Source organism: Podarcis muralis, chromosome 14 (genome assembly GCF_964188315.1).
Source record: "Podarcis muralis chromosome 14, rPodMur119.hap1.1, whole genome shotgun sequence".
NCBI lineage: Eukaryota > Metazoa > Chordata > Lepidosauria > Squamata > Lacertidae > Podarcis > Podarcis muralis.
In genome coordinates this window covers 53,701,804-53,728,167 of record NC_135668.1, presented here as the reverse complement: position 1 = coordinate 53,728,167, position 26,364 = coordinate 53,701,804, and the positions used below count along the sequence as shown (strand labels likewise).

The window sequence follows — 26,364 nt, the reverse complement described above, 5'->3', positions numbered from 1 at the left end:
AATCCTGCTTGCAGGTTTCCTTTCCTTTTCTTAAAAAACAAATTTTATTGGATTTTTACAATTTAATATTCAACCAAATAACACAATTTGCCATATAAACAAAAAAGAAAAGAAAAAAACCCCTCCCCATGACTTCCCTCAACTTCCCGTTCTGGTTCTTCAAACATTTATTACTTCTGCTTAATTTTTGTCTTGCTTTTATGATCTTATACCTCAATACACTTAAATTCTTGCCATTTTTATACCAAATTTTCTTTCCTAATTACATCTTGCACTCAATTACATTCCATATTATTATATCTTGACCTTTCAACTTAGTCTTATCCAGCAGGCTCTTTTCATATTTTTAAAAACACATTAGAGAAAATTGCTTAGGTTAGATAAAATGTTGTTTCCCCTGTTGGTTTCTACAGCCACAGCTGGCGCTGTGACTCTCCAACCGTTTTTGATTCCATCCTCCTCCATTGTCTCCCGAGACAGACGGAAGCCAATGGAGATTACAAAGAGAACAGGACAGCGTGAAAGCTGTCCTTGGTCTCTGGTCCCCAGTGACTCAGCAGTGAAGGGAAGGTTCTCTGCACACCCTCAGAGGCACCCTTGCCTTGGCTCACCACAGCGAACACACATCGCAGCAGGGATGAGCCTCAGCATTTGGAAAGGAGCTCAGGGGATGGATTTATACTGAGTCTACTGGTCCATCTAGCTGTCAGTTGTCTGCACTGACAGGCAACAGCCCTGCAGGGTCTCAGAGAGAGGACCTTGCCAGTCAGAGATGGAAGGAGGGACCTTCTGCACGGATACCTACCACTGAGCATTGACGCTGGAAAGTAGGCTCCTAAGCAGGGGTCAGCAAACTTACCATGCCTCAGGCCAGTGCCTCCAGTAGGCCGGAGGACAGGGGAGCGCGTGCCCATACACGTGTGCACACACTATTTCTGGCGCATTTCTGGGTCGGAGGAGCACCGGAAATAGCTTGTGTGCATGTGCCCAGGCCTCCTCCAACCCGGATGTGCACCGGAAATAACACTTGCGCATGCGCACAACACTTGTGCATGCACACAAGCTATTTCCAGTGTGAAATAGAGCCAATGTGGTGTAATGGTTAAGAGCGGTGGACTCGTAATCTGGTGAACCGGGTTCACTTCCCCGCTCCTCCACATGCAGCTGCTGGGTGACCTTGGGCCAGTCACACTTCTCTGAAGTCTCTCAGCCCCACTCACCTCACAGAGTGTTTGTTGTGGGGGAGGAAGGAAAAGGAGAATGTTAGCCGCTTTGAGACTCCTTTGGGTAGTGATAAAGCGGGATAGCAAATCCAAACTCTTCTCTTTCCGGTGCTCCTCTGATCCGGAAGTGGGCAGCTGCGCCACGCAGCGCAACGCAGTGCTAGTAAGAGCGGGCAGTGGCAGCGGGTGGCAGGGGTCGCCGCGGGTCGGATAAACGAGTCCCTCGGGCCTTATCCAGCCCGCGGACCTTAGTTTGGGGACTCCTGCTCAAAGGTTGCTCTCTTAGTGGTAGTGCAGGCCTGGGACTGAACATGGATCAATTTGTTGCGCCTCCCAGTCTCCTTCTGCGGTGCAGCCTTCCTCGTTTTAGCTTCCTCGGTCCTTGGTTTCCCTGACAACTCCTTCCACCGACAGATGCTCAGAGCCTATCCATGCTGTTGTTTTCCTTCCTTGTGGCATTACCCCCCACCCTGGTTTTCCTAGCTGTTTTTTCTTCTTGCTGGCGTTCCTTTCATCCCAAAGGCATGAAAATCACACCCCAAATTGGCATACTGCTTCTTAAAATCTTTAAATTGTGATTCTGCACTGTTCTGAGTCACTGCTGCTACTGCCCTGGTACCTGCGTCTCCCCTTGCCCCAAATCCTGCCATGCATTCATTCTTTTTATTTATTTTCCATTTAATTATATACATTCACATCATCATTATCATCCACTTTACCGCCCTGGCTCTTTAGAGTCAATCAACTTCTTTCCCTCCTGCCTCAGGGATATCGAAATTCACCTTTATCTCATTGCATTTTGTCAGTTTTCCAATTCTAATTCCACTCATTACAAAACGGCTCAAAATTTAAATAAATATAGAAAGGAAGGAAATTTCTCATTACAAGTCTTCAGACAACCCTGCAAGTGATGCAATAATCTTTCAAATATCATATAAATTTACTCCGGTCCTTTTGGAATCCTTGATCGTGCTGGTTTCAGATTTTTCCCATCAGCTTTGCCAGTTCTGCAAAGTCCATCATCTTCATCTGCCCCTCATCTTTCGTTGGTACTTCTTCTTGTTTCCATTTTGGGCCTAAAAGAATTCTTGCTGCAGTTGTTGCATACACAAACAGTCTTTTATCTTCCCTTGGTATCTCTTCACCCACTATTCCCAATAGAAAGGCTTCTGTTTTTTTAACAAAAGTATATTTAAACATTTTCTTTAGCTCATTATATATCATTTCCCAGAAAGTCCTTACCTCTTTATAAGTCCACCACATGTGGTAGTAGAAAATACCCTCCCTTTCTTTACATTTCCAGCACTCATTGGTTCTTGTCTTGAACATTTTAGCCAGTTTTGCTGGCGTTATATACCATCTCTACATCATTTTCACAACATTTTCTTTAAGTGCACTGCATGCAGCAAAATTACCGTAATGCCGTCCTGCCATGCATTCATATATATATATATGAATGCATGGACTGCAAGAAGATCAAACCTCTCCATTCTTAAGGAAATCAGCCCTGAGTGCTCACTGGAAGGACAGATCCTGAAGCTGAGGCTCCAAGACTTTGGCCACCTCATGAGAAGAGAAGACTCCCTGGAAAAGACCCTGATGTTGGGAAAGATGGAGGGCACAAGGAGACGGCGACAACAGAGGATGAGATGGTGGGACAGTGTTCTCGAAGCTAGCAGCATGAGTTTGACCAACTGCGGGAGGCAGTGGAAGACAGGAGTGCCTGAGTGTGCTCTGGTCCATGGGGTCACAAAGAGTCGGACACGACTAAACGACTAAACAACAACAACAACACACACACACACACAAATAATTTCCAAAAATCATATACCATACTTCCTTATCTTATATCATGTTTTGGACTTCCATCAACCGTATCTGAAGATTTTTCAATCTTTATCACTTAATTTACATTTCTTAATTTCTCTATTACTTTTAATTGTCCTTAACTAATAACTCTCTTCATAAACTTCTATGCAATATTTCGCATAATCCTCCTTACAAAACTTCTTGCAGTCCTACTAACGTAATCTGTTTGTTACAATTGCTGTTCAAATACTTCAAATATTTACTCCAGTCCTCTGAGAATCTCTGGTCCCGCAGGTTTCGAATCCTTCCTGTCATCTTATCTAATTCTGCATAGTGCATTAATTTCATTTGCCACTCTTCTTCGTCGGTAGTTCTTCTGGTTTCCATTTCTGTGCCAATAATATTCTTGCTGCCGTTGTTGCATATGAAAACAATTTACTATCCTGTCTATTAATATCCTCCCCTACAATGCCAAGTAAAAATGCTTCTTGTTTTTTTTAAAAAAATGTATATTTCAAGTTCTTTTTCATCTTGTTATATATCATTTCCCAGAAGCTTTTCACTTTCTTACATTCCCACCACATGTGATAAAAAGTTCCTTCTTTTTCTTTACATTTCCAACATTTATTACTTATTTTATACATTTTGGCATTCATTCTTATCATCGTTGAAAGAAGAGCCTGCAGGATCCGGCCAGCATCCTGTTCTCACACTGACCAACCAGATGCCCATCATAGGAGACCAGAGAGCAGGATCCGAACACAAGGACAACTCTCTCCTCCTGTGGTTTCCAGCTATTGGCACCCAGACCCATTTAATGCCTCCAACCTGGACTGTCCTTGTAATGATTTAAATGGGTCTACTCTTGCGTATGGTTTAGTTGGACGCAAGCCCTATTTAACAGAGTGGCCAGGGAGAATATTCCAAAATCTGGATGCTGGGACAGAAAACCTCACCCCAGGAGGCCCCCGCTTGCCTCAGAGGTGGGTATCCAGCAAATCCACACGCCCTTGGCTGGGCTGGCACATATGGGTCCCAGATTTTTGGGTCCCAGGCCATTTAGAGTACTCTGAATTGATCCTGGAAGTTGAGCAGCCAGTGTAGCTTTTATGCTATGAACCGCCCTGAGATCTATGGATCGAGGGCGGTATATGAATTTAATAAATAACAGCAGTCGTAGAGCTCTGCTGGCGAAACAGGGTAAAATCTGCAGGTAAAACTGGCTGCCATAACCCAACTTCTTTCTGCAGAAAGGAACAGTGGAATTCTGCCACCTGCGTGAATTAAACTGAGACAGGAAACATAATAACATACCGTATTTTTCGCGCCATAAGACGCACCTGACTATAAATGCACCTAGTTTTTAGAGGAGGAAAACAAGGGGGGGGGGGATTCTGAACGAAACAGTGGATGTATGATTTTTGTGGTGCAGGCTGTAGCCACGGACATGCTATGTGATCTGATGGTGAATTTGGGGTGACCCAATGCAAAAATCCTGAGGATCCATGGGCTTTTATCTCCCCCCTCCCAGGCAGCCTCCTTTATCTCTAGCGTCCGTTATCTCCCTCCCCGATTGCTTGCCGATCAGCTGCTTCCTTTTAACACGCCCTTCCCTCTTTCAAAAAAAAAAAGCATGATCTGCTTTTCTCTCCTGGGCAATTCAGCTCCAGGGACCACGCATTCGCTCCATAAGACGCACAGACATTTCCCCTTACTTTTAGGAAGAAAAAAGTGTGTCTTATGGAGCGAAAAATACGGTACGTAGAGACTGCTGGATCAGGCCAATGTCCCGTCTAGTCCAGCATCCTGTTCTCATAGAGGAAAGCCTGCGGGAAAAGTGCAAGCAGGATTCAAACACAAGAGCAACTCTCCGCTCCCGTGGTTTCCAGCAACTGGCACCCAGACCCATTTACTGGTGAGGATGGAGGGTTTGTGGTCCTGCAAACCGGCTCCCATCAGCTCCAGGCAGGACAGGGATGCTGGGAGCATGTGGTCCAGCAGTTTTGGGTACCAGAGGTTCCCCATCTCTGCTCTCTGGGGTCTCAGGAGACAGCTCCCGAGGCCTAATAATAATAATAATAATAATAATAATTTATTTGTAACCCGCCCATCTGGCTGGGTTTCCCCAGCCACTCTGGGCGGCTTCCAACAAAGACCAAAAATACACTAAAATGTCACACATTACCGTATTTTTCGCTCCATAAGGCGCACCTGACCATAAGGAGCACCTACTTTTTTGAGGGGGGAATTCAAGAAAAAAAAATATTTAAAGGGAGCGCTGAGCAGAGCCTGTATGCATCCCAGGCTCTGCTCAGCGCTCCCTTTCATGGGCTGAGTGGAGCGTGTGTGTGGCGCTTGCAGGCTTTTCCCCGAGGAGGGAGAAGGGCAGCCCCTCACTGACGGGCTGCCCTTCTCCCTCCTCGGGGAAAAGCCCCCAAGAGCCACACACACACTCCGCGCAGCTCTTTAAAGGGAGCTCGGCTCTTGGGGGCTTTTGAGGGAGGTGGGGGAAGTGACAGAGCCTCGCTCTGTCCCTTCCCCCACCTAGCGCAAAAGCCAGGGATAGCCGCGCGAAGCCTCCCCAGGGCAGTGGGATGAAGGCTCCCCGCTCCCCTGGGGAGGCTTCGAGGGCTAACCCCAGAGCTGCTCAGGAGCTTGTGGGGCTGGTGGGGGAAGCCCGGGTCCCCCCCCAGTCCCAAAGAACAACTTGTGGGGCTGGTGATGGGGGAAGCCCGGGTTCCCCACCCCAGGGACCACACATTCGCTCCATAAGACGCACAGACATTTCCCCTTAGATTGTAAGAGGGGGGAAAGTGTGTCTTATGGAGCGAAAAATATGGTAAAAACTTCCCTGAACAGATCCTTTCTCTAAGTGGAGAGGGCATTGGGGATGGAAGCTGGGGCCTTCTGCATGCAGAGCAGGTGTCCTGCTCCTAAGCAATGGAGTCTTGCCAGGGGACCATTCATCCCCCCTTGAATGCAACAGCTAGAAAAGGGGAGGATATACCCCCATCCACTGGCTGTCTGGCATTCGGCACAAGATATTTCCTCCCGAATCCTTGCGAGCAAACACACACACAAAGGAAGGGAATGCGGGAGGCTGGTGTTGGACTTGTCTTTGATTTTGAGGGACAAGCAGCCCTTTGTTTCTGAGCCCGGAAAGCTGGGAACTCGAGGTAATTCTTTTTAAATCTCTCTCTCTCTCCCTCTCTTTCGGGGAAGCAGGAGAAGAGAAGGGGGCGAACAGGGTTGTGAGAAGCCTTCAGCCGCCTTAACAAGCCTCCCATGATAATCTCAGATGTTTGCCCGTCTCTCGGCAATCTTTGACGTCGGGGAGGGCTGCCAACTGTCCAGCTGCTAGTGCAGCTTTGAAATCAGCTCAATTAGTAGAGGGCCTTGTTTCTCTCCACACTCTGAACGGGTTTCATTTTTCTTCTTCTGGTAATAATAATAAGGTAATGCTTGAAAGCACAAGAGCTGGCGAACCAGTGTGCTATCTACAGGGCTGAATCAATACCTTAGGGGCCCTAAGCAATGAGAAGATTTTAGTGGCACCCATATGTACAGTGGTAAGGGATGCGGGTGGCGCTGTGGGTTAAACCACTGAGCCTAGGGCTTGCCGATCAGAAGGTCGGTGGTTTGAATCCCCGTGACGAGGTGAGCTCCCGTTGCTCGGTCCCTGCTCCTGCCCACCTAGCAGTTCGAAGGCATGTCAAAGTGCAAGTAGATAAATAGGTACCGCTCCGGCAGGAAGGTAAAAAGCATTTCCTTGCGCTGCTCTGGTTCGCCAGAAGCGGCTTAGTCATGCTGGCCACATGACCCGGAAGCTGTACGCCGGCTCCCTTGGCCAATAAAGCGAGATGAGCACCGCAACCCCAGAGTCAGCCACAACTGGACCTAACAGTCAGGGGTCCCTTTACCTTTATATGTACAGGGGTACCTTGGTTCTCAAACGCCTTGGTACCCAAACAACTTGGAACCCGAACACTGCAAACTCGGAAGTAAACACTGCAAACTCAGAAGCCAAATGTACTCTGTTTTGAGTGCCGCACTTCCATTTTGAGTGTTACGCTGAGGTCTGTCTGTTTTTGCTGTTTATTTTCCGTTTTTGTTTTTGTTTGATTGTATGACTGCAGTACATTGTTTATTGCTTTCATTTTATGGATCAATGGTCTCGTTAGATAGTAAAATCCATGTTAAATTGTTGTTTTAGGGGTTGTTTTTAAAAGTCCAGAATGGATTAATCCATTTTGCATTACTTTCTATGAGAAAGCGTGCCTTAGTTTTGGAACGGACTTCCGGAACGGATTAAGTTTGAGAACCAAGGTACCACTGTAATTCAAAACCAAATTATTACTATGTATATTTTTATACCTCGCATTTTTCCTTGGCAGGGTCTCCAGGTGACTTAAAATTAAACAGGAACAGCTAATACATTTTATAAAAAATATATCTGTGAAAGCTCAGGGGTCGCACAATGCAATGCACAATATGTATATATATTGTTATATGCCACCCCCATTCTCCAAAGAGAGAGAGATTTCGGCGGTTCCAGGCACTTACCCAGGGTTTGGTTAACATTAGAACGTGTGGACGTCCCCTGAAGCTGAATGCTGGAAGATCCAGGAAAGAAGAAAGCAGGTCCTTCTTTGTGTAGCACAGAGTTAAACTGTGGAACTCCCTCCCACATGAGGCAGGGATGGCCTGCAAATCGGATGGTTTTAATAGAGGATTAGACACATTGAGGAGGAGGAGAGGGTTATCAGTGGTTACTAGCCAGGACGGCTATGCCCTGCAGCAATAATAATAATAATAATAATAATAATAATAATAATAATATATTATTTATATCCCACCCATCTGGCTGGGTTTTCCCAGCCACTCTGGGCGGCTTCCAACAAAATATTAAAATACCATAATACATCAAACATTAAAAGCTTCCCTTAACAGGGCTGCCTTCAGGTGTCTAATAAAAGTGTGGTAGTTTTTGTTCTCTTTGACATCCGATGGGAGGGCATTCCACAGGGAGGGCGCCACCACCGAGAAGGCCCTCTGCCTGGTTCCCTGTAACTTGGCTTCTCGCAGGGAGGGAACCACCCTTCGGAGCTGGACCTCAGTGTCCGGGCTGAACGATGGCGGTGGAGACGCTCCTTCAGGTGTACAGGACCGAGGCCATTTAGGGCTTTCAAGGTCAGCACCAACATTTTGAATGGTGCTCAGAAACGTACTGGGAGCCAATGTAGGTCTTTCAAGACCGGTGTTATGTGGTTTCGGTGGCCACTCCCAGTCACCAGTCTAGCTGCTGCATTCTGGATTAGTTGGAGTTTCCGGGTCACCTTCAAAGGTAGCCCCATGTAGAGCGCATTGCAGTAGTCCAAGCGGGAGATAACTAGAGCATGCACCACTCTGGCGAGACAGTCTTTGGGCAGGTGGGGTCTCATCCCGCATACGAGATGGAGCTGGTAAACAGCTGCCCTGGACACAGAATTGACCTGTGCCTCCATGGGCAGCTGTGAGTCCAGAATGACTCCCAGGCTGCACACCTGGTCCTTCAGGGGCACAGTTACCCCATTCAGGACCAGGGAGTCCCCCACACCAGCCCACCCCCTGTCCCCCAAAACAGTACTTCTGTCTTGTCAGGATTCAACCTCAATCTATTAGCCGCCATCCATCCTCCAACCACCTCCAGGCACTCACACAGGACCTTCACCGCCTTCACTGGTTCCGATTTAAAAGAGAGGTAGAGCTGGGTACCATCCGCCTATTGATGCTTCTGAATGCCAGTTGCTGGAAGAGAGAGGGCTCTTGTGTTCGAATCCTGCTTGAGGCATCTGGCTGGCCGCTGTGAGAACAGGATGCTGTGCGAGGTGGGCCATTGGCCTGGTCCAGCAGGCTTTTCTCATGTTCCCTGTATTCATTGTATACATATGATTCTGTATCATCTGACCCGTCTACTGCAATTATTAAGTTTGCAGATGACACCACCATAATGGGTTTAATAACAGGTGGAGATGAATCAGTGCATAGAGGGGAGGTCCAAAAAATATCTCCATGGTGCCTAGGGAACAACTTGCACCTTAATATCAGCAAGACAAAGGAGGTGGTGTTGGACTTTCAGAGGAATAGAGGAGAACTAGCCCCGCTGTACATCAGGGAGGGCTGTGCGGAGAGAGTCTCTTCCTTTAAATTCCTAGGAGTTTATCTGAATACAGCACAAGATATTATGGGCTGTCCCGGGAATCCACTGGATGACATCACGGAAGAACGTTGCCTCAGGAGAATAAGGAAAATCCTCAGGGATGATTCACACCCTGGCCAGCACTTTCTTGATCTCCTGCCCTCGGGCAGAAGATATAGAAGCAGGATTAGTCGCACCAACAGGGTAAAGAACAGCTTCTATCCGTGGGCTGTTAGGCTGCTGAATGAAAAGATAACAACAGGGCAACTGACTTTCGGTTTGGTGGGTGTGCGTCAGTAAACGAGGGGAATTAAGACTAAGAGAGCTGAGTGGGGGGTGCTTGTATAATCTCACTGCATACAAGTTGTAAAGGTAAAGGGACCCTTGACCATTAGGTCCAGTCGCGGACGACTCTGGGGTTGCGGCGCTCATCTCGATTTATTGGCCGAGGGAGCCATCGTACAGCTTCTGGATCATGTGGCCAGCATGACTAAGCCGCTTATGGCGAACCAGAGCAGCGCACGGAAACGCTGTTTACCTTCCCGCCTGAGTGGTACCTATTTATCTACTTGCACTTTGACGTGCTTTCAAACTGCTAGGTTGGCAGGAGCAGGGACCGAGCAATGGGAGCTCACCCCGTCGCAGGGATTCAAACCACCGACCTTCTGATCGGCAAGTCCTAGGCTCTGTGGTTTAACCCACAGCGCCACCCGCGTCCCTATACAAGTTGTACAAGTGACAATAAAGTATTTCAGTTTCAATTTAATTCATTCAGGTGGCAGGATCCCCCTCCCCGTATGTTCTTCCGAAATGCAACAGGTTTGTCCCCTCCGGGGCACCAGAGTTGCCTAATTCTTCACCTCACTACATTCAGCTGGCCTCTCACTGTGCCCCTTTCATTACCAGGTAGAGACATTTCCACCAGATTGCTTATTCGGAAAGAATTGAAGGGAACGAAAACAGGCCCCTTTGACCTCCACAACTGAGAGTTGCTCTCTCTCTCTCTCTCTCTCTCTCTCTCTCTCTCTCTCTCTCTCTGTGTGTGTGTGTGTGTGTGTGTGTGTGTGTGTGTGTGTGGACCCTCTTGCCCCCAGTCTGATGTGCTTTTCTCGCTCTCCCTGCCAAACCACGCTGGATTTTGCTGATGGGGTTTTTATGTGCCACCCCCAAAGACCACATTGCATTTCTTTTTCTAAGCGTGGGTTTGAAACGATTGATCGGTAAACCGCCTTGAGGGTCCCGTCTGCGTCAAGGAATCCATTAATAAACTCGGGGGCTGGCTTCCCCAGGCTTGGGGAAACGGATTGACGCTGATGGAACTCAAAGCCTCTTTATGTATCCCATTCTGCGCCCCGCATCTCCCACAGATCCAGGTTCCCGGTTCACAAAGAGACCTCCAGGCTGCCTCCCCTCAAAGCATTTTTCCTCCACGCAGCGCAGCAAATAGCTCTGAGACAACAGTGCATTATTCTCCTGTTGTGGTTGCCCAGCAACCTTGGGCGCCTCGCTGGAACCCCCCATTTGGGTGATGTGGGGGGAAATGAAATCCTTTCTGTGTCTCCTGGGCACCCAGGGCTTCAGAGTGATGTCACGGTTTCCACAGAAACATACAGGAGGTTATTTTTTTTATTTTTTAAAAAAGCCCTAAACACTGTTCTTTTATTTATATGCATTTAATCTCCCCTTCTTGGGAGAAAAGCAATGACAAACCCAGACAGCATCTTAAAAAGCAGAGACATCACCTTGCCGACAAAGGTCCATATAGTTAAAGCTCTGGTTTTCCCAGTAGTGATGTATGGAAGTGAGAGCTGGACCATAAAAAAGGCTGATTGCCGAAGAATGGATGCTTTTGAATTCTGGTGCTGGAGGAGACTCTTGAGAGTCCCATGGACTGCAAGAAGATCAAACCTCTCCATTCTGAAGAAAATCAGCCCTGAGTGCTCACTGGAAGGATAGATCCTGAAGCTGAGGCTCCAAGACTTTGGCCACCTCATGAGAAGAGAAGACTCCCTGGAAAAGACCCTGATGTTGGGAAAGATGGAGGGCACAAGGAGAAGGGGGCGACAGAGGACAAGATGGTGGGACAGTGTTCTCGAAGCTACCAGCATGAGTCTGGACAAACTGCGGGAGGCAGTGGAAGACAGGAGTGCCTGGCGTGCTCTGGTTCAGGGGGTCACGAAGAGTCGAACACAACTAAACGACTCAACAACAACAACTAGCTCCCCTTTTTCCAAGGAGTCCTAGGGTGGGATAAGGACAGCTTATCGATGCAATGAATGAAGCCACAGGGAAAGGTCTTGCCCAGGTAAACAGGGGACAGGTCACAGAATTGTCGACTTGGAAGGGACCTCCAGGGGTCAGGCAGTCCAACCCCTGCAGTGCGGGAATCTCAGCTAAAGCGTCCGAGACAGATGGCCATCCCATCTCTGCTTAAAAACCTCCAAGGAAGGAGAGTCCACAACTTCCCAAGGGAGACGGTTCCATTGTTGAGTGGCTCTTGCTGGCAGAAAGTCCCCCCCCTCCCCCGTATGCTTAGTTGGAATCTCCTTTCTCGTAACTTGAAGCCATGGGTTCAGGTCCTACCCTCCAGAGCAGGAGAAAACAAGCTGGCTCCATCTTCCATGTAGGAGCCCTTGAGATATTTGAAGATGGCTATCCTATCTCCTCTCAGTCTCCTCCAGGCTAAACATCCAGGCTACTCCTTCAACCGCTCCTCATCAGGCTCGGCTTCCAGAACCTTGATAATCTTGGTCTCCCTCCTCTGCACACCTTCTAGCTTGTCAACTTAAATTGTGGTGCCCAGCTGTGAAGCTTTGTGTATTCAGCAAATATGATGTCCAACACTGACCAGTGATTCCGGATATTGACTACTGTTTTGTAGAATTCTTCATCAGCATGGTGGCTACACTATTACATGAGTGCTGTTCCACAGCATTTGATATTTTCATTTACATACATTCATTCGAAATAAGATAGGTTTATGAAGCAATTCTATATCCTCCCACCACGCTGATGAAGAATTCTACAAAACAGTAGTCAATATCTGGAATACACAGCTTGTCTTTCATCGTACTAAGTCTGGTACCTCGCTTCATTTAAAGATTTTCAGAGATTTTGAGACTAAAGATTTCATTTTGTACTTGTTATGGTTTGAAGGAATTCTATAAAGATTGTCTATTCCATATGTACATGGTCATCGTGTTGCCTAGACATTGCTGACGTACTCTTTGCAACATAGGGGTCTGTTTGGTTAATTTGCCATTTCGGTATGGTCCATCATCTTGATTTTCCATTCTTCTCTGGTTGGGACTTTGTCTTCTTTCCATCTCTGTGCAAAAAGCATCCTTGCAGCTGTCGTCGCGTACATAAATAGTCTTTTCAAGTCCTTTGGTAGTTCATCACCTATAATTCCTAATAGAAAAGCTTCTGGTTTTTCCACAAAGGTTATCTTGAACATTTTTTCCAACTCATTATATATCATTTCCCAGAAAGCTTTCGTTATTTTGCATGTCCACCACATGTGGTAGAAAGTGCCTTCTCTTTCTTTACATTTCCAACATATACTGGTAGCAGTTTGATACATTTTTGCTAACCTTGTAGGTGTTAACTGCCAACGGTACATCGACTCATTGTTGAAACCGTGTTTATGGAAGACAATCTTACTCGGCTGCGAGTGATCGCCAAATAATTTTCGTATAGTTTTCTTTCAATGTACAGCACGCTGTAAACTTTAAATCTTCCCTCCATAACTTTTCCCAAGATGAAAATTGTCTATTACAGTATACCCAATGTCCTTTGTCCATATTTATTAAATCTATCAGTTGCTCTCTCCTCACCACAGCAATGCAAAGCAACTTACAATATTTTAAGCAAAGAAACCAAACACATACATAAATAAACATTATAAATTTTTATGTATGTGTTTGGTTTCTTTGCTTAAAATATTGTAAGTTAATTAATGCAAAACGATTACAGACAACTAAAGATATGATATCATATAAACTGTATAGTGGTTGAAGGAAGTCAACGTCTTCTATTTTCCCTTTGACTTTTTTAAAATAATCTCTTCTTTCTTTATTTCTTTTTCTTTTCAATATGTATCATTTTCTTATTTTTTTTATTTTTTTCTTATTAGTAGCTTTTGGTATTCAGTAACCTGTATTATTTGTATAACTACTCTTTTTTGGCATGTATGTAATATTTATATAGAAAATAAAAATTTAGAGAAACTTTCAAAAAACAACAACACATACAGTGGTGCCTCGCAAGACGAAATTAATTCGTTCCGCAAGTCTCTTCGTCTTGCGGTTTTTTCGTCTTGCGATGCACGGTTTCCCATAGGAATGCATTGAAAATCAATTAATGCGTTCCTAGGGAAACCGCCTTCAGACCAGGTCCGGGGACAGTCTGTCCCCGGACCTCTTCTGAAGGCTGGGGGGGGGGAACAAGGGCTTTTCTTCCCACCCCCAGCATTTTAAAAAACCCCGGGACAGCGGAGGACTTCTCCGCTCTCCGAGGCGATTTAAAAGCCCCTGGGAAGGCAGGCAGGGGGGACAAAGACTTTCGCCCCCCGCCCGCCTTCAGAAGGTGTTCCCGCCCCCGCCCCGCTTCGGAACAGCTTTCCGAAGTGGGGCGGCTGGGGCAGGTGTCCCCGCCCCCCCTCCCCACTTCGGAACAGCTTTCCAAAGTGGGGCGGCTGGGGCAGATGTCCCCGCCCCCCTCCCCACTTCGGAACAGCTTTCCGAAGTGGGGCGGCTGGGGCAGATGTCCCCGCCCCCCCTCCCCGCTTCGGGACAGCTTTCCGAAGTGGGGCGGCTGGGGCAGGTGTCCCCGCCCCCCCTCCCCGCTTCGGAACAGCTTTCCGAAGTGGGGCGGCTGGGGCAGGTGTCCCCACCCCCCCCTTCGGAACAGCGTTTTAAAATGCTGGGGGTCGGGAGCGAAGCGCTGCCGACCCCCTGCATTTTAAAATCTCCCCGTGTCCCGGGAAGGTTTTAAAATGCAGGGGGTCGGCAGCGCTTCGCTCCCGACCCCCAGCATTTTAAAACCTTCCCGGGACACGGGGAGATTTTAAAATGCTGGGGGTCGGCAGCGCTTCACTCCCGACCCCCAGCATTTTAAAACCTCCCCGGGACAGAGACTTCTCTGCTGTCCCTTGGAGATTTTAAAATGCTGGGGGTCGGCAGCGAACGCTTCGCTCCCGCCCGCCAGCATTTTAAGATCGCCCCCGGCAGGCGGGGGGAAGGCAGGCGGGGGGAGCAAAGACTTTTGCCCCCCGCCGGCCTTCAGAAGAGGTCCTCTTCTGAAGGCCGGCTGTGGGCGAAAGTCTTTGCTCCCGACCGCCAGCATTTCCCTATGGGCTTTCGTCTTGCGATGCAAGCCCATAGGGAAATTCGTCTTGCGAAGCGCCTCCAAAACAGAAAACCCTTTCGTCTTGCGGGTTTTCCGTCTTGCGAGGCATTCGTCTTGCGGGGTACCACTGTACTTAAGTTACAACCAGCAAATTTAGCAATAAATAAATATTAATTATAAGAACTAACTTAAATATAATTGGTATTTTATTACTATTAATATTATTAGTGATTGTTTCTCATGAGGGTGGGCAAAGAATCCATTCTAGTGGGGGGGGGGTTTGTAAAAAAAAAATCGTTTATACTTTTCAGATATATTCATTTCACTGACTTTACACTCATTTTGACATTTCAAAACTTGACTTCCTTTCCCCTCTTTCTGTGGTTCCTTAAATTTATTTTTAATATCTTCTGCATATTCAGATTCAGTTAACTTACTCATTTATTTACCTCCTTTATTTATATACTCTTAGGTAACTGCAAGTTATTACAATAATCCTGCCAGTGTTTTTTATCTGTTTACAATTTGTCTGTACATATTCAATAAACCATTTACAGTCAAACAAACAAAAAGTTTGTTAGCTTGATTTCTTATTCTTCTTGTAGGTTTTGCCATTTCTGCATAGTTTTTGTATCCATCATTCTAGTGAGATTCAGACTGTTACTTGCAGACCAACCTGTTTGCTGAACTTCTGCCTCTCTCCTCCATCTCTTCTCCTTCAAGGTTTATGAACCACAGAGTGCCGCCCAACCGGAGATACCAGCCCACAGAATATGAACATGCAGCCAATTGCGCCACACATGCTGTGAGTTGTATTATTATTATTATTATTATTATTATTATTATTATTATTATTATTATTTTAAATTTGTTTACCACTCTTTATCCATAGATCTCAGGGCGGTTCAATATAAGTGTAAAGGGAAAGAAGGCACGATTTTTCACATGTGGTGGAATTGTAAAATAATCAAAAGGTTTTAGGAAACGATTTACAATGAAATGAAAAAAATGTTGAATATAACATTTGTTAAAAGGCCAGAAGCTTTGGCCAAGACTTGCCAAAAGAGCAGAAGATGTGTGCGGCAACAGTGGCTAGAATATTACTAGCCGAAAAATGGAAGGACAACAAAATACCAACAAAAAAAATACTGTAATTGAATATTTGGATTGATAAATTGTTATGTTGAAATTGTTTAATAAAAATATTTTTAAAAAGAGAGAGAAATCTGCTAGTTTTAGCGAGATCAAGGGGGACATAAAGGCCTTCCCTTCCCTTTCCTTCCCTCTCAGTTCTGGATCATTCCCAGCATCCTGGGCAGCTCCATCCTCCACGTCCTTTCGGACAACCCCTGGGAGACCATCTCCGCCTGGATCTACGGCTTTGGGCTGTCTGGCTTGTTCATCGTCTCCACCATCTTCCACACCATCTCCTGGAAGAAGAGCCACTTGCGGTAACTCTGACGTCTGCTGCGCAAGGGTGGCCTCTTGTCTCTCCAGCTTCCGGCAGCAAGCAGAGAGGCCACCTTGCCCTCTTGTTCTCCATCCTAGGATGGCGTAGCAGCCGGCCAGGTTGTGGGAATGTTCTGGGAGTCAGGAGAGGATATATTATTTATTAATATCCTTTGAAAGCACGTCAAAGTGCAAGTAGATAAATAGGTACCGCTCTGGCGGGAAGGTAAACAGCGTTTCCGTGCGCTGCTCTGGTTCGCCAGAAGCGGCTCAGTCCTGCTGGCCACATGACCCGGAAGCTGTACGCCGGCTCCCTCGGCCAATAAAGCGACCCCAGAGTTGGTCACGACTGGACCTAATGGTCAGGGGTCCCTTTACCTTTACCTTTAAGTCCCCTTATATCCCTCTTAAAAGAATGAACACGCCACAATCTTGTGTAAAGTATATAAAATACGTTTACTCACATCATCAGTTCACAGTTGGATCCCTGAAGGCAGACTTAGTTACAAAGTATATGCATGTGGATCTATCCCATATGGGAACAATCCCAGTGTCCTCTGGAAGCCAACAGAGCATCTCTATCTAAAAAGCTGCTCCAACAATGGAGGAAGTCAAAAGAGAGAGAGTGTGCTGCGTGCCTTGTCCTTTTGTTACCTGGACAGGTGAGGTCACACCCACCTCTGGTCACATGCAAGAGGAAAGATGCTCCAGGCTGTTGGAAAATTCCATTCCACCATTGAAGACATGGAACTGTTGCATGTCACATGTCTGTTTACATACCAGCACAGCTTGCTGGGAACTTGCGTTGTGTGAATAGCTTTTGTTTTTCTCTGTGTCTCTGAGAAGACAAAGAGAGAGACGACATGTTTCTTTGTCTTGATTTATGAATAATAAATCCATAGTTGTAGTATGCTTCCACAAGCCTCACGCCTATTCTGTGTGCACTGTTTGCTCTGCTGATATAGTGTGCCCTGGCTTTGAAGCCTGGCTCGTTGATTTACGTCAGACCAGAGGCCGATGGGTCTTCGCAGCGGGACGGCTGGAAGGAGATGACCCAGCTAGGGCTAGCCAACTGGCCTTGCGACCCTCTGCATGCCAACACAGGCCAGGAGGAAACAGGAAGTTTTCGACTGGCTGGACCAAACATTCCCCTGCATGTCCAGTCTAGGAAAACAAGGAATGCTGTACTTGACTGTTATTTATGTATCACATCCCACACAGGTGAGGTGGGAAAGGCCAGCCCATTTGTCTCCATGGCAACTCATTTGGACATGGAAATGGTGGCACTTGACTGGCTGGCTAAGGAACTTGTCTGGCTGGTTTTCCTGTTCATGTAGCCTCACCTGCACAGGATCAGATGTTTGGAAGGTACCCTTAGGTATCATCCAGACTGACCCCATCACACCTGTATGAAACAGTGTTCTTTCTTTCTCTTCTGCAGGACTGTGGAGCATTGTCTGCACATGTTTGACAGAATGGTCATCTACTTCTTCATAGCTGCCTCCTACGCCCCTTGGTGAGTTTTCGTGAGCTGTGTATCCAGCTTTTCAGAAACTTGAAGAGGGGCAGTGTGGTGTAATGGTTAGAGTACTGGACTAGGAGACCAAGGTTCAAGCCCCAAAACTTGAGTGACCTAGGGCAAGTCACTGCCTCACAGCCTAACCTACCTCACAGGATGGTTGTGAGGGAGGAGAACCGTGTAGAACCACCTTGAGCTGCTTGGGGGATAAATGGCCTATACATGTGTAATAATAATAGATATAATATTTCTTATTATTTCATGAAGCCACCCACATGATCCCCATCTGAAGCCTCTGAAAATTGCTCGGAAACTTCAGCTAGTGCAGAATTCAGAGCCATTCGCTCACCAGAGCAAGACCGTTTGAGCATCTTACACCGATCCTGGTCCGACTGCACTGGCTACCAATCAGTTTTCGGGCTCAATTCAAAGTGCTGGGTTTGACCTATAAAGCCTTAAACGGCTCAGGACCGCAATACCTCAAGGACCGCCTCTTCCCATATGAACCTACCCAGATCCTGAGATCATCTTCTGAGGCCCTCCTTCGTGTGCTGTCTCCTCGAGAGGTCTGGAGGGTGGGAACATGAGAACGGGGCCTTCTCTGCAGTGGCTCCCCATCTGTGGAATGCTCTCCCCAGGGAAGTTCGCCTGGCGCCTTTGTTATACACCTTTAGGTGCCAGGTAAAAATGTCCCTTTTCAACCAGGCCCTTGGCTGACCTGTATGACATCCTATACCCTTTTAAAATGGGGTGTGTGTGTGTTATTGAGTTGTTGTTTTTATTTTGATTATCTATTTTTTGGTTTTATATTTTGATTTTATTCTGTGAACTGCCCTGAGACCTCCATTATTATAATAATAATGTCCATAGGTAAGCATTGCAGTCCCATCTCCCTCCTCCTTCGCTGTTCTGGATTTGTGTGTTTCCTCGTCTGTGTTCGTCTCTTTCTCTTCCCCTTTCCAGGCTCCTGTTTCTCTCAAGCACTCAATGGTCTCTGTTCTTCTCCCAGGCTGAATCTGCGGGAGTTGGGACCCTGGGCTTCCCACATGCGCTGGATCATTTGGATCATGGCCTCTGTCGGGACCATCTACGTTTTCTTTTTCCATGAACGGTGAGTTGAAACCTCGATATGCCCCCGAGGGTGCTGAGTGCCGACAAGAAGGGTGGAGGCACAGTGACAGGGCAGAAGTCCTTTGCACGCAGAAGGTCCCAGGTTTCTTCACGCGGCGCGGAGTTAGTCTGCGGAACTCCTTCCCACTTGAGGCAATGATGGCCACCATCTTAGATGGCTTTAAAAGAAGATTCATGGATTAGCCTATTGATGGCTACCAACAAGGCAGCAGCCATCCCTGGAAAATAGGGACACTTGGTGGGCCTGTTATTATATAAGTAAATAATAATAATAAATTGTGAACCAGCAAACATGTAAGTGTTTCGGAATACCTTTTCACATTACTACCCAGAGTTTAGCTCTGGGTAAATCGACGTGTCACCGGTTAGTAGGACTGTACTGTGGTCCCTACCCCACAAATGAAGGAACTAGCAATCTAACAAGGCAAACCATGTGCGGCTAAGCCCATCTACGGCTGGCGCAAAGTTGGCTTACAGCACCCCCTTGTGGAACAAAATACTTTTCGCAAGCCCAGATTTTTGTCCCTTATGTACGCCTCCTGTTTTTAATTGCGGGGGAAATGATGGAAAATTGAACCCAGATTTCTCGTAAACAAATCCAGCCTGCCCGGTACTTCATTTGCATCTCAAAAGGAGTTGCTTTCCTTTCTTCCAGATACAAGTTGGTGGAGCTGGTGTGCTACGTCATAATGGGGTTCCTTCCTGCGGTTGTCATTCTCTCCATGGTACGTTACCTGTGTCCGGGCAGGATGGAGTGCAGTGCACTGATTTTGCACTTACGGTCCTGTCCTTGCATTTCAAGCGGGGGAGGGGGGATAACAATATTATTATAATAAATTATTATTTATACCACGCCCACCTGACTGGGTTTCCCCAGCCACTCTAGGCAGCTTCTAACAAAAGATTTAAAATACATTAAAACATCAGTCATTAAAAACTAAACAGGGCTGCATTTAGGTGTCTTCTAAACATCAGATAGTTGTTTATTTCTTTCTCCACTACTGCCTCCACTACTGGCCGAAATTCAATTCAGCGCTCTTACATAGAGCACGAGGAAATAGATAAAGCAAATGATTCAGCATTGTGCAGAAAGAAATGGACACCTGAGCTAGCAATTGCAGTTGAGAATAGATTGAAAAAAACTTCCCTAAGCAGGGCTGCCTTCAGGTGTCTTCTAAACATCAGATAGTTGTTTATCACCTTGACATCTGATGGGAGGGTGTTCCACAGGGCCACCACCGAGAAGGCCCTCTGCCTAGTTCCAAGTAACCTTGCTTCTCACAGGGAGGGAACCACAAGAAGGCCCTCGGCGCTGGACCTCAGTGTCCGGGCAGAACGATGAGGGTGGAGACGCTCCAGGTCTTCTGGACCGAGGCCGTTTAGGGCTTTCAAGGTCAGCACCAACACTTTGAATTGTGCTCGGAAACATAGGGAGAATGGCGGGATATAAATGCATTAAATGAATAAGATTCACGTTACGTGAGGCTGAGAGTCCTGCATTTTTCCTCGTAACGTCTAGCACCCAGCAAAGGTACTCAGAGGTGCTCGTGCCCAGGGGTGGCCTGTTCTGTTTCGCCACCTGAGGCAAAATGGGAAAGACAAGATCTCATAAGAATTCCCCAAAATTTCATGGGGTTCTCGCAGGATCTTGCCTGAACCTGGAAGCAGCTGACACTTCTCATTTCACCATACTCTCCAACATTTATCTGATGAAAATAGGGACGTCCTATTCCATAACAACAACAACAACAGCAACAATAATAATATTTATACCCCGCCCATCTGACTGGGTTTCCCAGTGAGTCTGGGAGGCTGCCAATATACAGTCGTACTTTGGAAGCCGAACAGAATCCGTTCCATAAGTCCGTTCAACTTCCAAAATGTTCAGAAAGCAGAGTGCGGCTTCTGATTGGCTGCAGGAAGCTCCTGCAGCCAATCAGAAGCCGCAGAAGCCCCGTCGGATGTCCGGCTTCCAAAAATAGTTCGCAAACCGGAACAGTCACTTCCGGGTTTGCTGCGTCCGGGAGCCAAAACCTTTGAGAACTAAGCAGTTCGAAAACCAAGGTACGACTGTATATAAAAACATAATAAAACATGAAGCATTTAAAAAACCTTCGCTATACAGAGCTGCCTTCAGATGTCTTCTAAAGGCCGTGACTTATTTTCTCGGCTTGGGGGGGTCACATAACTCCATACCCTCTGATGAAAACAGGGACATCCTAAGGAAAAGTGGGACATTCTGGGATCAAATCAGAAACCGGGACGGCTTCTATATATCTGGGACAGTCCCTGGAAAATAGGGACACATAATAATAATAATAATAATAATAATAATAATAATAATAATAATAATAATTTATTTATACCCCACCCATCTGGCTGGGTTTCCCCAGCCACTCTGGGCGGTGGCTTCCAACTGAATATTAAAAACAATACAGCATGAGACATTAAAAACTTTCCTAAATAATAATAATTATTTAGGAGGGGCTCACGGCTGTGCTCCCTGGATTCCGCCACCTGATCACTGACCGCTGGCCTTTCTTTCCGCTTGCCTGTTGCAGCCCAACACGGACGGCCTTTCAGAGCTGGTGACTGGTGGCTTTTTCTACTGCTTGGGCACTGTCTTCTTCAAGAGCGACGGGCGCATCCCCTTCGCCCATGCCATCTGGCACCTCTTCGTGGCACTGGGAGCTGGCACCCACTATTACGCCATCTGGAAGTACCTCTATCGGCCGGGCGATGTCGAGGCAGAAACCCCCAGGTAGACAGGTGCCTTAAGAAGGAGGATTTGGAGGCGCCAGGGATTTCGGGGAGCCTTTCAACAGACTCTCGTCCTTCGGTTCGCCCTTGGGAAACATGGACCCTGTGCTGATTCCTCCTTCTCCTGATGGGAATTGGTGGTCTTGAGTATTATTTCCTTGGCCAAACTTGCCCAAGCCCCAAGGGTTGTTTTTTTCTATTCTTATTTTTATAAATCAGTGTTTTTAGGCAAGGGTTTTGTAATGAAGCGAACAATTAATGGATATTCTTGAAAAGGCAATGGGGGTGGGGAGATAAACAGGTCTCTGTCTGGAGGAACTTGGAAGTGTCTGCCCTTGTGGTCCTAAGTGTTCGTTGACACAAACTGGTAGCAAGGAAACCGAATCGGAAGCTGACAGGAGATTTACATGAATACCAGTCTGCAGAGAGCCCATCATAATTGACTAGTTGCATTCTCATTTCCTACAAACACACAAAAATCTGCCCCTCCCTTTCTGCCTGCAATTGGCTTAGCTGCTGTGATGTCACAGAATGGACAATCAAGGGCCAGACAGTCAAATGCTTAGGCTAAGTTTTTTGGAGGCCACAGAATCTGTATCGCCAACTTTTGTCTGGACGTTGCAGACATTGAAATGACATCTTCAGCTGAACTGTTTCCACACCTTTCGATGGAAACAGGAATGTTTGCCTTGGGGACTCCTGAATGTGACGAATGACCACAGGAAAAGGTGCGAAAGGGCCAAGAATCTGTTGCCCGTCAGTTGCAGGATGCAGTCATAAATAGCGTATTTTTTGCTCTATAAGACTCACTTTTTCCCTCCTAAAAAGTAAGGGAAAATGTGTGTGCATCTTATGGAGCGAATGCAGGCTGCGCAGCGATCCCTCTTGCTGTTCTGGCTTCTGAGATTCAGAATATTTTTTTTCTTGTTTTCCTCCTCCAAAAACTAGGTGCGTCTTGTGGTCTGGTGCGTCTTATAGAGCGAAAAATACGGTACATTGCCTATTGGTTCCCGCAGTGTCCTAAAAGGCTAAACTTGCTTCTAATAGGCAGGAGATGAAATGATATGCCCTTTTGGATTGCATGAACTCAGGCGACAGGAGCATTTGAAAAAGCCGTCTGTACATAGAAAACGAGTTTGTCAGGAGGAAAAGTGCTGTGCCTGGCTTTCTCCTTGATGGACTATGTTTCTATGTGCAGGGATATGGAAGAACATTCCATCACTGGAAGCAGCACAGACCTGACCCGCTTCCCACCACTATGAAAACTAAGTCTTAGAGTTAACATTTTACAAAAATGAAGAAGTCATCATTCTATATAGCCTTCGTGGTCGAAGAGGTCAGGGTCTTTAGCCTAGTGGCAAGAGCACCTGAATTTGGGTGCAGAGGGTCCCTGGCTCAGTTCTCTGATGCAGTCTCCAGTTAGAAAAAGGATACCAGCTGATGGAAAGGACAGCCAGACTGGGCAATACTGGGGCAGATGAACTGAGAGTCCGAAGAGATAGAAAGAAAGAAGCTTCCTTTGGGGTAGCAGGATAGAAAGAAGCTTCCTTTGGGGTAGCAGGAGCGATTTCTACAAAAGGCTGTCTGGGATGGAAGCAGAACTTCCCGGGACTTTAATCCTGCAAAGATTGAAACTGAGAAATTGAGGTTCAGGTAGGTAGCCGTGTTGGTCTGACGCAGTCGAAATAAAAAAATAAAATAAAAACATGGTCCAGTAGCACCTTAGAGACCAACTAAGCTTGTTCTGGGTATAAGCTTTCGTGTGCATGCACACTTCTTCAGAAATTGAGGGTTTGGCTTGGCAGCTGTTAAAAGCACCAGCACTGTGCCGTTAGTTCCCACCAGCCAAAGTTATACTGGGATTTTGAAGCCATCAAATCTTAGACGCTCTTGCCATTCCTTTCGTTCCACAATTCCTTGTGGAAGAGCTAACAGAATATCTGGCAGGCAAAGAAAGGAAGGAAGGAAGGAAGGAAGGAAGGAAGGAAGGAAGGAAGGAAGGAAGGAAAAGACTTAACTCATTTTAGAGCACTTTTGTGCCGCTCACTTTAAGGTACTTTGAATCAAGCCATGTAAACTGCAGGGAAATGTGTTAAAAGCTTCTGGGATCCAGAAGGGATCTGCCCTCCTTCACTGCAAAAGGAAGAGAGAGATCCTGTCTCATAGTCGTCTCAGCCCATTTTCACTGACCTGCATCTAATCTTAGGCTCTGTTCGCACTATCCTTTTAAAACAGTATTATCCCACTTTAAGCAGTCATGGCTTCTCCCAGAAAATCCTGGGAACTCTAGTTTGCTAAGGGTGCTGAGAACTGTTGGGCAACCCCTGTTCCCCGCCGAGAGCTACAATTCCCAGAGTTCCCTCGGAAGAGGGATAGATTGTTAAACCAACTCTGGGAATTGGAGCTCCGGGAGGAGACCAGGGGTCGCCCAACAACTCTCAGCACCCTTAACAAACTACAACTCCCAGGATATTTTTGGGTGAAGCCACGGCTGCTTAAAGCATCATGTTTGATGTAGAAGGGGCCTTCATCAGATGGTGCTGAAATGCCACAGGAAATTCAGCAAAACAGCTAATTTCGATGGTCTTTGAAATTCAGGTTTTTTCTAATTCTGCTTCCAAAATATTAGAGGAATACCTTTTTTTTAAAAAAAAGCCAGTAACTTATATTTTTAACTCTTACGGACTAAATGGAAGGCAATAATGTTAAAGTGTAAACAGACTAAATATCTAGCCCCCCCCCCAAGCACCCCCCCCCATCCAACATAAATGAGACACGTGGAGAGGCTGGAGAATCAAATTTGCTTTTTAAATTGTTACTCAGATGGTTCCAGAATTGCTCGCCTCTCTATTTCAAAGGACCAAATGCTGAGTCCAGATAGCTGCTCCTTCTCCATGAAGGATCCCAGGATCTGTTGCAACTTTCAAAGGCACGTGGAGAGCCTAAGAAGTGCCTGGTGGATCAGGCCAATGGTCCACCTGGTTTAGCATTTTGCTCTTCCAGGGGACAGCCAGATGACCCAGTGGGAAACCCAGGATTTGAACCCAAGACCCCTTTCTGGCTCTCCCCTCCCGTGGCTTCTGGTGACTGGCATTGCTGCCTCCATTGCTGTGTGTGGGAACGTTCAGGGTGGTAGGAGAGGGTATATTGTTTATTAATATCCTTTCTAACTTGTGCTAGCAAGTTCCTTTATGTAGCAGAGTTACATTCCCCTTTTTATATGCACAGCAGATAGCTGGTTGCGACCAAAAATTAATATCAATTAATATTAATATCAATAACAGCAAAAACTCCCAACAAAATTCCCCCCCAAAATTACAGATGCAACCCCTAGACGGCATGACCTCAGCTTATTTATTTATTCAATAAATAAAAATAATCCTAGGCTCGGATCGAGTCCATGCAGGGATGGACGAGGAACGTGCAGGATCACATTGCCTTACACACGACAGAAACTTGAATCTAACCCCGGGCTCCCCAGAGTGAGTACACAAGGAAAGCCTCTTCTCTCTATCCTACTCTTCCGTAGACAACTCTGTACATTCCTTGGTGCGCAGTTGTGACCTTCACTCTTCCTTTCTACACACCGCCATCCCAGCTGGAGTCGCGAAAGGAGTTCCCCTCCTTCGACCAACTTTCCCCCAGTTAGGAATCAGGACCGAGTCAAATGGGATGCGGGTGGCGCTGTGGTATAAACCACTGAACCTCTTGGGCTTGCTGATCAGAAGGTCGGCGGTTCGAATCCCCGTGACGGGGTGAGCTCCCGTTGCTCTGTCCCAGCTCCTGCCAACCTAGCACTAAGGCCAGGGGCTGGATCCGGCCCAATCGCCTTCTAAATCCAGCCCGCGGACGGTTCGGGAATCAGTGTGTTTTTACATGAGTCAAATGTGTCCTTTTTAAAAAAATGCATCTCTGGGTTATTTGTGGGGCCTGCCTGGTGTTTTTACATGAGTCGAATATGTGCTTTTATTTAAAATGCATCTCTGGTTATTTGTGGGGCATAGGAATTCGTTCATCCCCCCCCCCCCAAAAAAAAATAGTCCGACCCCCCACAAGGTCTGAGGGACAGTGGACCAGCCCCCTGCTGAAAAAGTTTGCTGACCCCTGACTAGCAGTTTGAAAGCACGCCAAAAAGTGCAAGTAGATAAATAGGTACCACTCTGGCGGGAAGGTAAACGGCGTTTTTGTGTGCTGCTCTGGTCCGCCAGAAGCGGCTTAGTCATGCTGGCCACATGACCTGGAAGCTGTACGCCGGTTCCCTCGGCTAATAAAGCGAGATGAGCGCCGCAACCCCAGAGTCAGACACGACTGGACCTAATGGTCAGGGGTCCCTTTACCTTTACCAAGGCTTTGGACCACCCAAGGCAGCTGCATGGCAGGGCCGGCCCACCTATTAGGCGAGGTTGCCGCAGAAAGTTGGGAGATCCAGCCTCCGTGGTAAGGGGTCTCGTCCAACTCTGGATTGTAGCACACTACAGCTGATTTCTACTACGGCAATCAATGGACTCAGAAAATAAGGGTGTTGGATTGGGGCCATTTTGATCCATTCCAAGAAAAAGAAAAACCCCATTTGCTCAAAAGCAAATCCTGTTGAGCTTACTTCTTGACCAATCTATCTTCACACTCGTGATAATTGAAAACTTTGGGACAGGGCAATAGCTTAAACATGACTTCTTCAACCATCCCCAATTTCAAAGGTCTGGGAGAAGGGGAGTTGTAGTCCAAAATGATCTGGAGGGCGCCAGGTTGGGACAGGCACCTGATCTATGGTTCCCCCACTTCTACAAACCTACTCCTTACGCAAATCCAGACAGCCTTGGATTTCCCAAAGTCTCCGATTTTTCTGGTTATTTTTATGCTTTGTAAGATCTTCCTGCCGCATAGTCAGCGGTGGGGCAGCTGTTACGATCGTCCTAAATGTTTTCTACTAACTTTTCATACAAATT

The 26,364-nt window shown here is 46.8% G+C and overlaps 1 protein-coding gene across 2 annotated transcripts in view; it reads left to right on the top strand.

Moving 5' to 3' along the window:
* The window catches only part of MMD2 (monocyte to macrophage differentiation associated 2), a 38,665-nt gene extending 14,607 nt beyond the window's left edge, over positions 1-24,058 (top strand). For both annotated transcript variants that reach the window (XM_028706776.2, XM_077918738.1), the window contains exons 2-7: positions 15,283-15,364; positions 15,850-16,010; positions 17,450-17,524; positions 18,537-18,638; positions 19,314-19,383; positions 21,220-24,058. In XM_028706776.2, the coding sequence (XP_028562609.1) occupies positions 15,283-15,364; positions 15,850-16,010; positions 17,450-17,524; positions 18,537-18,638; positions 19,314-19,383; positions 21,220-21,423 (694 nt within the window). In that variant the 3' untranslated portion in view covers positions 21,424-24,058. The remainder of the gene's footprint in view (positions 1-15,282; positions 15,365-15,849; positions 16,011-17,449; positions 17,525-18,536; positions 18,639-19,313; positions 19,384-21,219) is intronic.
* Positions 24,059-26,364: the final 2,306 nt, after the last annotated feature.